This window comes from Mytilus californianus, unplaced genomic scaffold (genome assembly GCF_021869535.1).
Source record: "Mytilus californianus isolate M0D057914Y unplaced genomic scaffold, xbMytCali1.0.p SCAF_11, whole genome shotgun sequence".
NCBI lineage: Eukaryota > Metazoa > Mollusca > Bivalvia > Mytilida > Mytilidae > Mytilus > Mytilus californianus.
This window is the reverse complement of record NW_026262593.1, coordinates 47,550,584-47,563,641: the sequence shown is the minus strand read 5'-3', so window position 1 is coordinate 47,563,641 and position 13,058 is coordinate 47,550,584. Positions and strand designations below refer to the sequence as shown.

The window sequence follows — 13,058 nt, the reverse complement described above, 5'->3', positions numbered from 1 at the left end:
CAATTCAAACGAGAAACTAAAGGCCAGATTTAGTAACGAAAAACAAATATGATATACAGCAACAAACGACAACCACTGAATTACAGGCTCCTGAAGTGGGACGGCCACATACAGAATATGGTGGGGTTAAACATGTTTGCTGGCGCCCAACCCTCCACCCAACATGGGACAGGAGTGATACAGTACAACATGAGAACAAACTATAAAGATCTGTCCAAAAGGGCTCAACTAATCAGACTGGTATAAAGCAGAAAAACAACTAACAAAAACACAGACCGGACGCGGAAATGAAATGAAAATTCCCCAAAAACAAAAAAGACACAAAATGCAGATCTGAGAGTTTTAGCAGTTACTAACAACTAGTTCAGTGTTAATTATAACTAATAAAAAAAATCATGAATCTAAGGCTAAAATATCAATCAGTACACACCCAACATACAAAAAGTTTTTTTTAAGGATCGATAAGTTTACCCGGATTGTATCTATATTTCCGGGCTCAGTTGACAACATCTCTATACATTAGGATATGATATCCCGTCTGAAAAACGTATTCTACAGGTACAGCCAAACTGCCAGACGAAATATTTATATCTATGAAAGAATTTAGTAAAGGTTTCAGGAAATTTGTGATTACGAAGCCCTGACTTAATAATTTACCAATAATGCATAGATCACGTTCATTGAAATCCAAAACCTCACTACAGACACGGGCATAGCGAACTAGTTGAAATACATAAACGCTGTAAGATGGTGCTAAAGGAATATCACTGTCCAAAAAAGGAAAATTAGGGAACTAAAAATCGTTCAATTTGTTAAATTTTTTGTGTAGAGTTTGTGTAAAACTTAAATGTCTAAATCTAGGAAAGGACATTTATTACCGTTTTTATAGTTTTTAATATCATCGGAGAGAGGCCCAATATACCAAAGGGATATTCAAACTCATGAGTCGAAACAAACTGACGATGCCATGGATAAAACGAAATACGACTAAGATACAAACAACAATTAAAAAAAAAAAACAACAAAAGAACGAAAGTTATGAATATGTTCTATATGATCGTGCTGAAAAATATAAAAACTATTTTTTGGTATTTCATTAAGCCCCTAGACATTCTATGATAAACTAAAACATGCATCACTAATAAATATTGTTTATAATACCCGTTGATATAGATGATTTGTATGTTATGTGTTGCTACTGATATTCAAACTTTCTTTCGTACGTGTACGTGTCTACAATAAAACAAATCTATTCTGTTTTTAGAAATGTACCTGTGATGATATAAACGTCACAAAAAAAACGTCACTTTTTGTGGCGTTCATACAATCGTGTGACCTATAGGTTATAATTAGTTTGTGGTGTCCTGTGTGCTGTCGTGGATTCATGGGAGGTGTCCGTTGTTATTCTGTGGTTTACATGTTGTAATGTACTATTATATTATTCGTTTATGTGTTTCTCTGTCCTGAGTGTTCTTGAGTTTATTTATACTGTATTCCTATAGTCACGTAATATTGTCATTTTCGCGGTATTTTTAACATTGCCATATAAGTTGGATGTTTGACTATCCATAAAACCATGATCAACTCACCATTTTTTCTTAACATGTCATGTACCATGTCAGGAATTTGGCAGGTCTTATCATATAGTCCGTTTCTATATATGTTGGCGTTTGTTTTTGTTGCAGTTCAGTGTTTCTGTTGTTCCGTTGTTTTTCTCTTGGATTTGACCCGGATTTGTTTTCGCTTAAACGATTTATGACTATTGAACAGCGGTATACTACTGTTGCCTTTATTTAGAGATGCAGTATTAGCATACAAATTATTATCATAATTTTATATGACTTATTTATATGACAGTTGTTTTCCATTCGTTTGATGTGTTTGAGCTTGTGACCCGGATTTTTTTCTCTTAATCGATTTTTGACTATTGAACAGCGGTATACTACTGTTGCCTTTATCTTACACACTGAACGATAATGATCGAGACAACACTTAATTAAATTAAGCCGTTTAATAAGGGACTTTCCGTTTTGAATTTTCCTTGGAGTTCGGTATTTTTATTATTAGTATTTCACTTTTTAGTTAATGACTGTATGAATATCAAATATTGGTACGATCATATTGATTATGATGACATGAAGTTTAAATTATTTGAATCATTAGCTTTGAAGATTAATAAAAGGAGGAATTGATGCTTGTTTCCTGATATTTTTACAATTTAAAGTACAAATTAGTATTTTTATATTTATATTTTTATTTATTTCTCCAAAGACAAAACCACAGATTCTATGATCTTTTTTTAAGTCGAGACATGATTCTGGTGTATTTCAAGAAAAGGATAATAATTTTATTCAGATCTTATTCATCAAAATATTAATATTCCTTACTCAAGAGTTATGCAAAAAGATATGATACTTTCAAAGCAACATACCAAGTTTGACATCCCATGTTAAAGCTAATATGGAGGTCCAGTTAACAATTTTTAAATCAATATTATGCTGAAAAAATAAATGCAGGTGTTTTCTCCATTTCTTCTCCATCTCATATTTGTCATACCTTGTATATTTGGTGATTCTGATTTGTTTGTTTTCTCTGGATTTTCGGAGTTTTGTTGTTTTGTCTCTTGTATATCACCGTTGCCATCTTCAGGCTTTGACAAGGAAGTATCTGGTTTTCTTGAATTTTCTGAATTAACTTCATTTCTTTTAGAGCCATCCTTCTCTATCAAGTAATCAGCAACTTCACTATTCCCTGTTTCACAGAGCGCTTTAATAAAACTTTCATAAGCTTTCATTCCTCTCCTTGGTAAGATAGATAAAAGTTCCCTGGTCTGTCCAACAGGCTTCGGCTTTTTATGCTGTAATGTAACATTTAAAAATATACATCATGGGTGAAATTCTTGCTTATGGCATCTTTATTGCTAGATAGTTACTCTTGCAGTTGCAAACATACTGGTGCATTCTTTATATGTTACAATTATATACTGTTTTTACTTGAATAATAATGAATTTAGAATATACTGCTATATTGGGATACGTAGAAAGTGCGTATACAAAATGCAAATTTTGCAATCATATTCGAAGAAAGAATATACCTTATAGAGAGGGTTCAAAATGCAAGAAAAATCTATACAATCTAAACTTTAACTCTTTCAATTTCTGCTGCATGTTTTCCAAATGAACCAAATTTCAAGGCATGTAGGTTAGGATGAAGGTTGGCGCCTGTTAAAACGTTTAAACCTACTGCATTTTTATGCAACTGTCCTAAGTCCGGAGCCTGTTGTTCAGTGGTTGTCGTTTGTTGGTGTGGTTCATAAGTGTTTCTCGTTTCTCGTTTTTATATAGATTAGACCCATGGTTTTTCTGTTTGAATTGTTTTGCACTAGTCAGTTTGGGGCCCTTTATAGCTTGCTGTTCGGTGTGAGCCAAGGCTCCGCAATAAAGTCCGTACTTTGACCTATAATTATTAAATTTTTATAAATCTTCTTATTTATATGTAATCAATTTAACTCATCTTCCTCCACTTGTTTTGTTTCCTTCCTGATTTGTTCAGACTGACATAACATTGTTTGATTCACATTTCAAATCTGATAACTTTCAAACTAGCTATACAATATTTTAACATTTATTTAATGGCTATATATGGTGTTTATAATAGAGGGGGATCATGGTGCACCTCATGCCTCCGTCAAGATTAGGTAAACGTAGTCGTATATTTCTATGACAATAATCTGCCTCCCATAAACATGTCACTTTACAATTTTAATTTCATTCCTTTTCAACTATAAATTTGAGTGTTTTCATTCAAAAGAGGCGGGAGATATAAAAGGTATATTCAAACTCATGAGTCGAAAACAAATGACAATACATGGCAAACACTATCGACTGAGCAACACGAACCCCACAAAAAAAAACATTGGGGAAATCTTAGGTGATCCAGGTAAGCAGAGGCTGTTCCACATGTGACATCCGTCGGATTAACGGGTAAGGATTATAGCTGTAGACAAAGATAAATGCTAGCTGTTTAGAATAGCTCGTAATGCTCTTCAGTCTAACTAAAAGTGGTAAGTGCAGTCAAAAGGCTCGGAAGTAAACAGAAACGTGTTCGCACATCTCTTTGATATAGGTTCACAAACTGCATCCGCTCATGGATTTGGTTTTTTTTATATGACAAAACATTAGCTTCAGTTTCAGTTATTTACGAAATGTTTGTAGTGGGATATATACAAATGTACCTAAATTCAAGATATAATGACAAAGTCAATGCCCATATATATAAGTATATATATGTATATATATATATATATATATATATATATATATATATATATATATATATATTAAAAATTAAATACACAAAAAGAGTTTTAAAAGCAGTTTTATAACGACGTTCATAGTCTTGAAAAGTCCCAAGATGAATGAAAGCGCTAGACAATGCTGCTTTTAAAACTCTTTTTGTGTATTTAATTTTCTGTACACCGCTTGAGAAGAAACTTTTTTTTGTATATATATATCTAATATAAGACAGAAAGTCACTGGACAAAACGTCTTAATTCAGTTTATAAATAAATATACATACTCCTTAAAAAGCATTGAATGATAATTTTTTGATATTTTCTTCCTTAACGTTCATAACACAAACAACATTGTAAACAGGATTTATCATACTATTGTTCAAATAATATTCAGAAAAACAATATGTCAAAAAAGTGTTTTCATCGACTGGCTTCCTAAAGTCATTTGTATGATTTTTTCTTTTAAATAGAAATTATGTCAAGACATTTTTAACTCAAATTCCACTAATATTTGTCCTATCAATTTTGTCCTCCGACTTTCTGTCCATGTACCTATATATAAACAAATTTACTGAATTATTAGATCATTTTGATATTATTTATTTCAGGTTATTTAACCATCATTCCTCATCTCCGACATCTAAGTTATCTAAATAGTATTAATGTGCTGTGTATTTTCTCTCTGACAAACCTTTAGTGAATCATTCATCCCTGGTGTAAGTATATCATGTGTAAGCAATTCATCACATATTGCTTCCACATTATGGAGATTTTTTATAAGGTAGGCAAAATTAGTCTGAAGAACATTTCTGTGTTTCTGTTCCATCCTGTTGAAGATGTTATACTGTGGAAAAACAATTAAAAGACAACAGGATAAGTGTAACAACATATATATCATTCCCTCAAGAAAAATAAAAAGTATCAATACACAAGTTTAAAAATCTGGGACTTATGAATGACCCCAATTTAATGCCAGTCACCCTTACATTCCTAATGACAGTTGATACTTATAATTTTCTGATGTGATGCTAAAAACACAATAGAAAACCTCTTTTCCATGAATAACTGACCAACTTGAAATTGTTCATAATTGTGGATGAAAATGTTAACAATCAAACCAACATATTATCTCAATCTTGAGATAATGGAGTTGCAATTGAAGTAATAATACTGGTCTTTTATCTCCTTATTGTTATTTTATAGAACATATTTGTGAACATATGAATACTACATGTACAAATGAGACATCTATCAACCAGATTAAAGGAAATTGATGTTAACAATAGAAGGTCGCCGTCAGCCTTTATTAATGGTCATATACCGTACTGTATATTAAGTTATACAATTCATTTATTTTTATAGTAATATTCCTTCAAAGGTTAAACAGCCTTTGTTAGCTCTGATATTGTCTCACAATGTCACATATGAATGTGTAAATATAAATAACGATTACATTTATTTTTAAAAGTAATTGTTTTAACTTTCGCCCCTGACTATACATAACAAATAAAGTTTAAATCAATTTGTGCAATATTATCAGAGGTGAATATCTTTGAAACAAAAATGAAAGTAGTTACATAGCAATAATTCCTCACAAAAGTCTAAAGATATTTTTTTGCATGCGATTTATTTGTTTATACCATGCCCTGCGTATCTATGTTTTAATGTACAGTGTCTTTAAAATATTGAGAATAGTTTTCAATATACCAGTATGAAAAAGGGATAATTTACATTAAATTATCATTCAAGTGCAATAACTTCTACAAGGACACGAACCATTCAATTAATGGTTTTAGTCAAATGGATATTTCCTAGATCTTGAATTGCTGATAAATTTTGTTGTTTTGGTTACCTCTAGCCTAGAATATTTCTTTTTAAAATAATATGCAGAAATGTTGAAAATGTTGAAAAGGGTTGAAAATATGTTAAGATTGTGATTTATGAAAACAAACATATAATATCATATATGTTGTAAACCGATAAGCAATAAAACTTCTCTTCAAAGTTCGTTTTCGAACAACCTGAATATCGGAAATATAGATATATAACTGAAAAAAATGTGTACTTTCAAAGATAACACCAATGCAAAATGTTACAACTATACACGAGCTTATTGTGATACATAAATTCAGTGAATGTAACTCTCTCATTTCTTTTCCCGTTTTAGCTATACGTTTAGTCCTTTTCTGATATATCAGCTTTTCAAAGTTGGTTTAAGGTTTTGATTTTCAAAACTTTTGGACTCAAGCATCACTGAAGAAGAACTATTGGCGCATCGTGTGCGGTAATTTGTTAAGTTTGATATGTGTACCGAACAAATGTAATATCGACATCAATAGCAAAATTCATCTAAGTACACAATATCATAAATGTGTCGAACTGATGTCAAATAACCTTCAACCCCAAAAAGTAAATAGTCTTATATGTTGCTCGATCTGAAATGTTTGTGCAGTGTTTTCTAGACTGCCTACGTTTAGAATCACAAAAAAGAGGAACAGCCAAATACGGTCAAACCAGGAGAATGATAACTCATTCATCACTTATATTTCATATTTCAGCCAATAACTTTTCTTTGAACATAAAATGAAATTTCCAGTTCAAAACGTGATTTAGGAAACCTACCTGATTTATCAAACCTGCAGTCTCTTCTGCATAATGCCAGAAATCTTGCTTCTGGTATGCCACTTAATAGTCGTAAATGTTTGTCGGTGCATGTGTAGCCAACTAGATAAACATTTTTTTCTAACGCAAGAATAAATATTCTTACCATGTTCATTTAATCCGAAACCGAGAAAGGACAAAGCACGAAAGAGATACGTCAATGTGTTTAAAAAATAACAAAAATCCCGAACTCCTAGATAAATTCAAAACGGAAAGTTCCTTATAAAAAGCTCAAACACATCAAACGAATGGAAGATTTGATAGGCTTTTCTTAAACATTTGTTTGGAACTATTTTTGTAAGGAGTAACCCTTTAAATAAAGGCAACAGTAGTATACCGCTGTTCGAAATTCATAAATCGATTGAGAAAAAAACAAATCAGGGTTACAAACTAAAACTGAGGAAAACACATCAAATATAAGAGGAGAACTACGACACAACAGAATCGTCGTAACCACTATCCCGCCCTGAATGTGACCTACTGAATAAGCCTTATCACCGGGTTTGTACTTACATGAGCAACACGACGGGTGTCACATGTGGAGCAGAATCTGCTTACCCTTCCGAAGCACCTGAAATCAACCTCGGTTTCGAGTGGAGTTCGTGTTGCTCAGTCTTTAGTTTTTCTATGTTGTGTTTTGTATACTAATGTTTGTTTTTTTTTCTTTTTCTTTTTTTGGCATGAAGTTTTCAAATCATTTTCGATTTATGAATTTGAATGTCCATTTGGTATTTCGCCTCTCTTTTGCTGGTAAACCTATTTTATTTTGTGCTGTATTTACACTACACACATAACAAACAAAAACAATTGATCTTCTGATATTTTCTTTTAATCAATTTTGTGCTCTGATCAGTTCACATTTCGTTTACAAACCATTTTACAATATTATGTCAATATTGTTTGCTAATATATTGTATAGAATACTATATTCATATCTTCTGGTGCTCGAAATTCAAGAGATTATTTATCATGTGCGATGACCTATATGTTTTCAACTTCCATGTCATTTGGTCTCTGGTGTACAGTTGTCTCATTCGAAATCATACCACATTTTCTTATTTGTAAACGAGCTCTATTTGATAGAATATTAGATTATGTAGAATTGATGTTCTAAGTTTAAAGGAATAAATAAAGGCAACAGTAGTATACCGTTGTTTAAAAGTCATCAATCGATTGAGAGAAAACGAATCCTAAAACCGAGGGAAACACATCAACTATAAGAGGAAAACAAAGGAACAACAGGAACACTGAAATGCAACAAAACAAAAGCCAACATACATTGAAACGAACTATTTGATAAAACCTGCCATATTCCTGACTTGGTACATGACATTTTAAGAAAAAATGGTGGATTGAAACTGGTTTTATGGCTAGCCAAACCTCCCGCTTATATGACAATGTTAACAAATATCGCTAAAATGACAACACTACGTGACAGAAATACAGCACAAACATACGCAAGAACACTCATCACAGAGAAACGCACAAACAAATAAAATAATATTCGACACAACATGCAAACCGCAGAACAACAACGAACATCTTCCATCAACGACAGACACCACAGGACATCACATACGCTGACGCACTTACGTAACGAACATGCAATCTCGAGCTTTATACAATTATTTTCACAATACCAGACTTAACAATTTTCATGACAATGATGGTACTGAAAGGCTATTTTATAATTATTTGGACTACAAACGATAAGACATAACACATTATCCAACCGAAACCATAACAGAAACAATAAAAAATGAATACATAAATGTTGGATGTAAAACGACATGTAGGAAATCGTTTTGTGACCCCTGCACGTCATCATGGATTATCGTTGTACAAATATAAACCCTTACGTAAAGCAAATTATCTCTTTATGATATATAGATAATTATAACAATTTTAAAAACAAATGGACACTGTGACGTCCATTATCACTGAACTAGTATACATTTTTGTTTAGGGGCCAGCTAAAGGACGCCTCAGGGTGCGGGAGTTTCTCGTTGCATTGAAGACCCATTGGTGGCCTTCGGCTGTTGTCTGCTCTAGGGTTGGGTTGTTGTCTCTTTGACACATTCCCCATTTCCATTTTTAATTTTACTCTAGTAACGATGAAAATAACTATGGAAAGCCAAAAAGAGATAATTTCAATTGACTTGATATAAAAAATGTACAGGTAAAATGTCCCAAGCCGTTGGATAGACCTTCATTATATTTCAATCCTCTTAATATTATGCATATAGTAAGCTAACATATAAATACAAATGATATCAATATGGATTTGGTAAATTTTCTTGACTTCGATATTTACGAGGGGGGAGAGGGCTCAAAAAGCCAGTTTGATATTCAAAATATACAGCAAAAGACTACTGGAGACGGCTTACTTGACCCTGTGACCACCTTAGTGTTTCAATGTGAATGAACTTTTACTATCCCTTAGACTAGGTATAGATGCAGATCATATCTGAAGTATTATCAAGAAATATATTATCTTAAATACGTACATATTTTGTAATGTGCAAAATTTCATGTCGGTCATAAGATCAGGAAGGTCTATTTAACGCATTTGGCCTGTCGATTTTCGTTGATTTTTTTAAAATAAGATAACTCTTTAAATCTCCTGTACATGTCGATAGTAAAATTGTTCAATTATATTACTTTGATAGTATTGATATCGTTGACTACCCTAACTGTAATCTAAATATATAGACATTGATCAGGAAAGTCTCACTGTCATTTCAGCGGCGCCTAGTTCTCTTTTGCGACAGATTTTGATTTTGAACTGGCACTTTGAGCTCTTCGTACTTTTTGAAGGCAAAATATTTCGGAATCCACAAATTCTTCTTTAAATATCGAATCGGTTGTTGGCGCCCGTTGGATATTGAAACTCGAATAACGAATAACGAACCGGCCGCTAACGTCGCATACATAAATTGTCAGTCGCAAGCCTCTACTCTGAATTCACGAGGAAAAGGGATATATGCATATCAGGAGTCGGCCTTTTTTCAGGCAAAGATCATGAAACTGTCATCTCCATAATTGATATTTGTCGATAAAATTGACAAAATGCTATCGATAGTTCGGAGAACAGCAAAAACTTTTCAATACGGTGTAGAGTTTACTGAAATCCTAACCATAGGTAGATAAAGGTTGAAGCATTGTTACTTCAGCGTATCTAGTAGTAATAGTATTCGGCTTTAGAAGATTTAAATTCTTACCTGAAGTGGCTGTTCAGACGCTTTGCCTACGTGATAATGTGTTTTATTTTACTAACCTTTCAGAAGAAATAAATTAAAGTCCTTGATTATTTTCCTGGAAAAGATATGATCCCGCTATGTTGTTGTTATGGCCCCAGTGTTTTCCTTGAATTAAACTTGAACAGGTTCTCAGTAAAATGAGTCTTATAAGTAGGTTACTATTTTTTTAAAGATGTTTAGTTAAAAATACAACACAAAATGTTGTATTTTTAACTAAACATCTTTAAAACAATAGTAACCTACTTATAAGTTACTGACCTTTATTCAACGTAAACTGGTTTCATCCAGGATTAACTTCCTCATGTTCCTGCATTACAATTAAATTTATCTAGAACAGTTTACTTTCGATTTCCTAGTTGTGAATACAACGTTAGGTACAAAGAGGGTCCACAACGTAGCAAATTATGATTTCTTACTATTATACAAATATTAATAACTATAAAATTTATTAACAAATAAATATGATAATTGAAGAGAATCAATAAGCTTAACACTTTAAGGTAGTGAGAATGTCAGGAAAAGATATTGATTCTTCTTAATAAGAAATCAACAAATGTAATGAACAAAAGCTGATGTTGGCTACACGACTATTCAACAACAGCCCGAAATAATTTAAAATCATCCAGATGTCTACATAAAGTTTTCAACAATAAATGGAAATAATCCTTTATATATTTCTTGCGTCTGAAGATCTTTTTTTTGAAATATTTCCCTTTTTCGGGAATGCCCAAACTCAAATATCTGAAAATCAGGGATGTAAAGTGGTGAGAAACTATACGGCTATTAAAGCCTAAACAATTATTTCAACTAGGTCAACTTTGCCTGAAGGAGTTGGAACCTATGTTTTTAAATTGTTTCTTAATTTCTCAACGGAACTGAACTGAGTTGTAAATATCCCTAGATACTAACAATCAACCAACAATGTATTTGAGCCAGTGCTTGTAAATGAAAATAAAATATATAAATTTCGTGTTTGCAGCACTTTTCTGACCCTTCAGAGGCGAGCACGTGCGTTCTATCCTAGCTTTGTTTTAAAAGGTTTCATGTCTCTTTGGACCTCCTTTCTGTGTTATGTATTGCAGTATTTCATCTTTTATAAATGTATTGATTTCACCAGAAACAGTATAATCTATCATTTCCCCTTGAAAACCATTTTCATATTCACTCAAATTAAATGGTTAGGAAATCCACGTGGACGATATTTGAAACATTATATAAATAACACATAACTGAGAGAGTGATAGAAGATTGTTACCCCGGGAAAACATTGTCAACTAAGGCGAAGACTATGTCGTCTTGTACATAACAATCATTCGTATTTATTAAAGCGCACATTTGAGCAAGCGTCTCGGTGAAGGGTAATAGAGTATTTTGCCATAGGGTAGAGAAAATTGTCTCCCTCGTATTAACCAATAAAAATCTGGCATTTTGACATGAAGTATAATAAATAATGATGTCTTACGGCTACATAAGACACAATAACAAGTGTGTCCTCACATGAAGAAAAACAAACGTTATCTTTCAATTTGAACACTTACATATAAAGTATAAACCATTACATTATTACAACAGAACAGCGAATATAGTGTATATGTACTCCAGAAACACCTATCAAATGCGCATACACACTGTAGACTGAAAATGTAAATAGTATAGTAAAGCATGTGTGTACACATTTGTCCTATAGACACATTATGCATCTTATTTGTAGAACATTGTTTATGGCTGTATACCACAGTGTTGCATTTATAACACGTGGGTGTTTGAAGCAGCATATACAAATTATGTAAAAGACATAAAAACAGTAAGTTTGACATAATAAACGTTTGATACCGAGATATATATCTCGTGTGACGTATTTCAATAGTACAATAGAAATGTAAGTGAAAAAATAAAAATCCATAATACTGTTATGTCTTAATTCCTCAGCATAATTGATATTACATTACAGTAATTGACCTAACCGCAAACTAAAACATGTGAATTAAGCAAATTTAAAAATCAATAGACCATGAAAAGAGCAAAAACATTTTTTTTTTCTAATTTGTAATTTATCGGGAAAGTCATAATGTTTTACTATACTGTTTGTATTATCAACTACAAAAAATTGTTTGTTGGCATGTCTTTGTCAGATTAATGTGTATGTTTGTTTGGAAAATACCTGTACCAAGCTGTACCTGTACTTGTTCAGGAAGTCGAAATATGACACATGTTTTCAATTCGTTTGCTTGTGTAAGGTTAAATATATGAACTTTTTAATTGAAATTTGAAATTCGGTATTGTTGTTAATACATTTTGATCTTGCTTAATTAACCATGATTGTTGGTTCAAAATTAATTCTTTTTATATCCTAATATTTGTGTTACATCAACCGAATGAATGTGTAATTCTCTTGATTCTACTGACGAGGAAAGGTAACATTAGGCCACCGAAAGCTGAATTTTTAGTTCAGTCTAGGTGGCCTAGTGGTCTAGAGCGCTGGACACAATGTAGGCGGTGTTGTCACGATATCCCAATAGCATGAGTTTGAATCCCGGCGAAAAAATTGCGGAAGCAAATTTGCAGATTTAACATTGTTGTGCTGATATTTTAAGTAATTATGTATATATATATATAATAGACCACTCGGCCACCTAGACTGAACTAAACATTCAGCTTTCGGTGGCCTAATGTTACCTTTCCTCGTCAGTAGAATATAGAGTTGTAACACAGTACATGATATATTAGGCATGAAGATGGAATTGATAGAGTTGTAACTTGTTTAGACGTAAGATCATCCGTTGTTCGACTTGCTAGTCAAATGCGTTTTGTTAAAATATACTTTTTCACTTTTTTCATCTTTT

The 13,058-nt window shown here is 32.3% G+C and overlaps 1 protein-coding gene and 1 long non-coding RNA gene across 3 annotated transcripts in view; both read right to left on the bottom strand.

Annotated features, from left to right (window-relative positions):
• LOC127720208 (uncharacterized) overlaps positions 1-13,058 on the bottom strand; it is a 220,975-nt gene that overhangs the window by 27,169 nt on the left and 180,748 nt on the right. The window contains exons 1-3 of one of the 2 annotated variants that reach the window (XM_052226685.1): positions 10,233-10,388; positions 4,986-5,138; positions 2,557-2,857 (exon numbers count right to left, since the gene is read on the bottom strand). In XM_052226685.1, the coding sequence (XP_052082645.1) occupies positions 2,557-2,857; positions 4,986-5,120 (436 nt within the window). In that variant the 5' untranslated portion in view covers positions 5,121-5,138; positions 10,233-10,388. Of the gene's footprint in view, positions 1-2,556; positions 2,858-4,985; positions 5,139-10,232; positions 10,389-13,058 lie in introns of those variants that run through there. The other variant, XM_052226686.1, reaches the window with a different exon arrangement.
• LOC127720209 (uncharacterized) overlaps positions 1-13,058 on the bottom strand; it is a 190,474-nt gene that overhangs the window by 27,306 nt on the left and 150,110 nt on the right. The window lies entirely within an intron of this gene.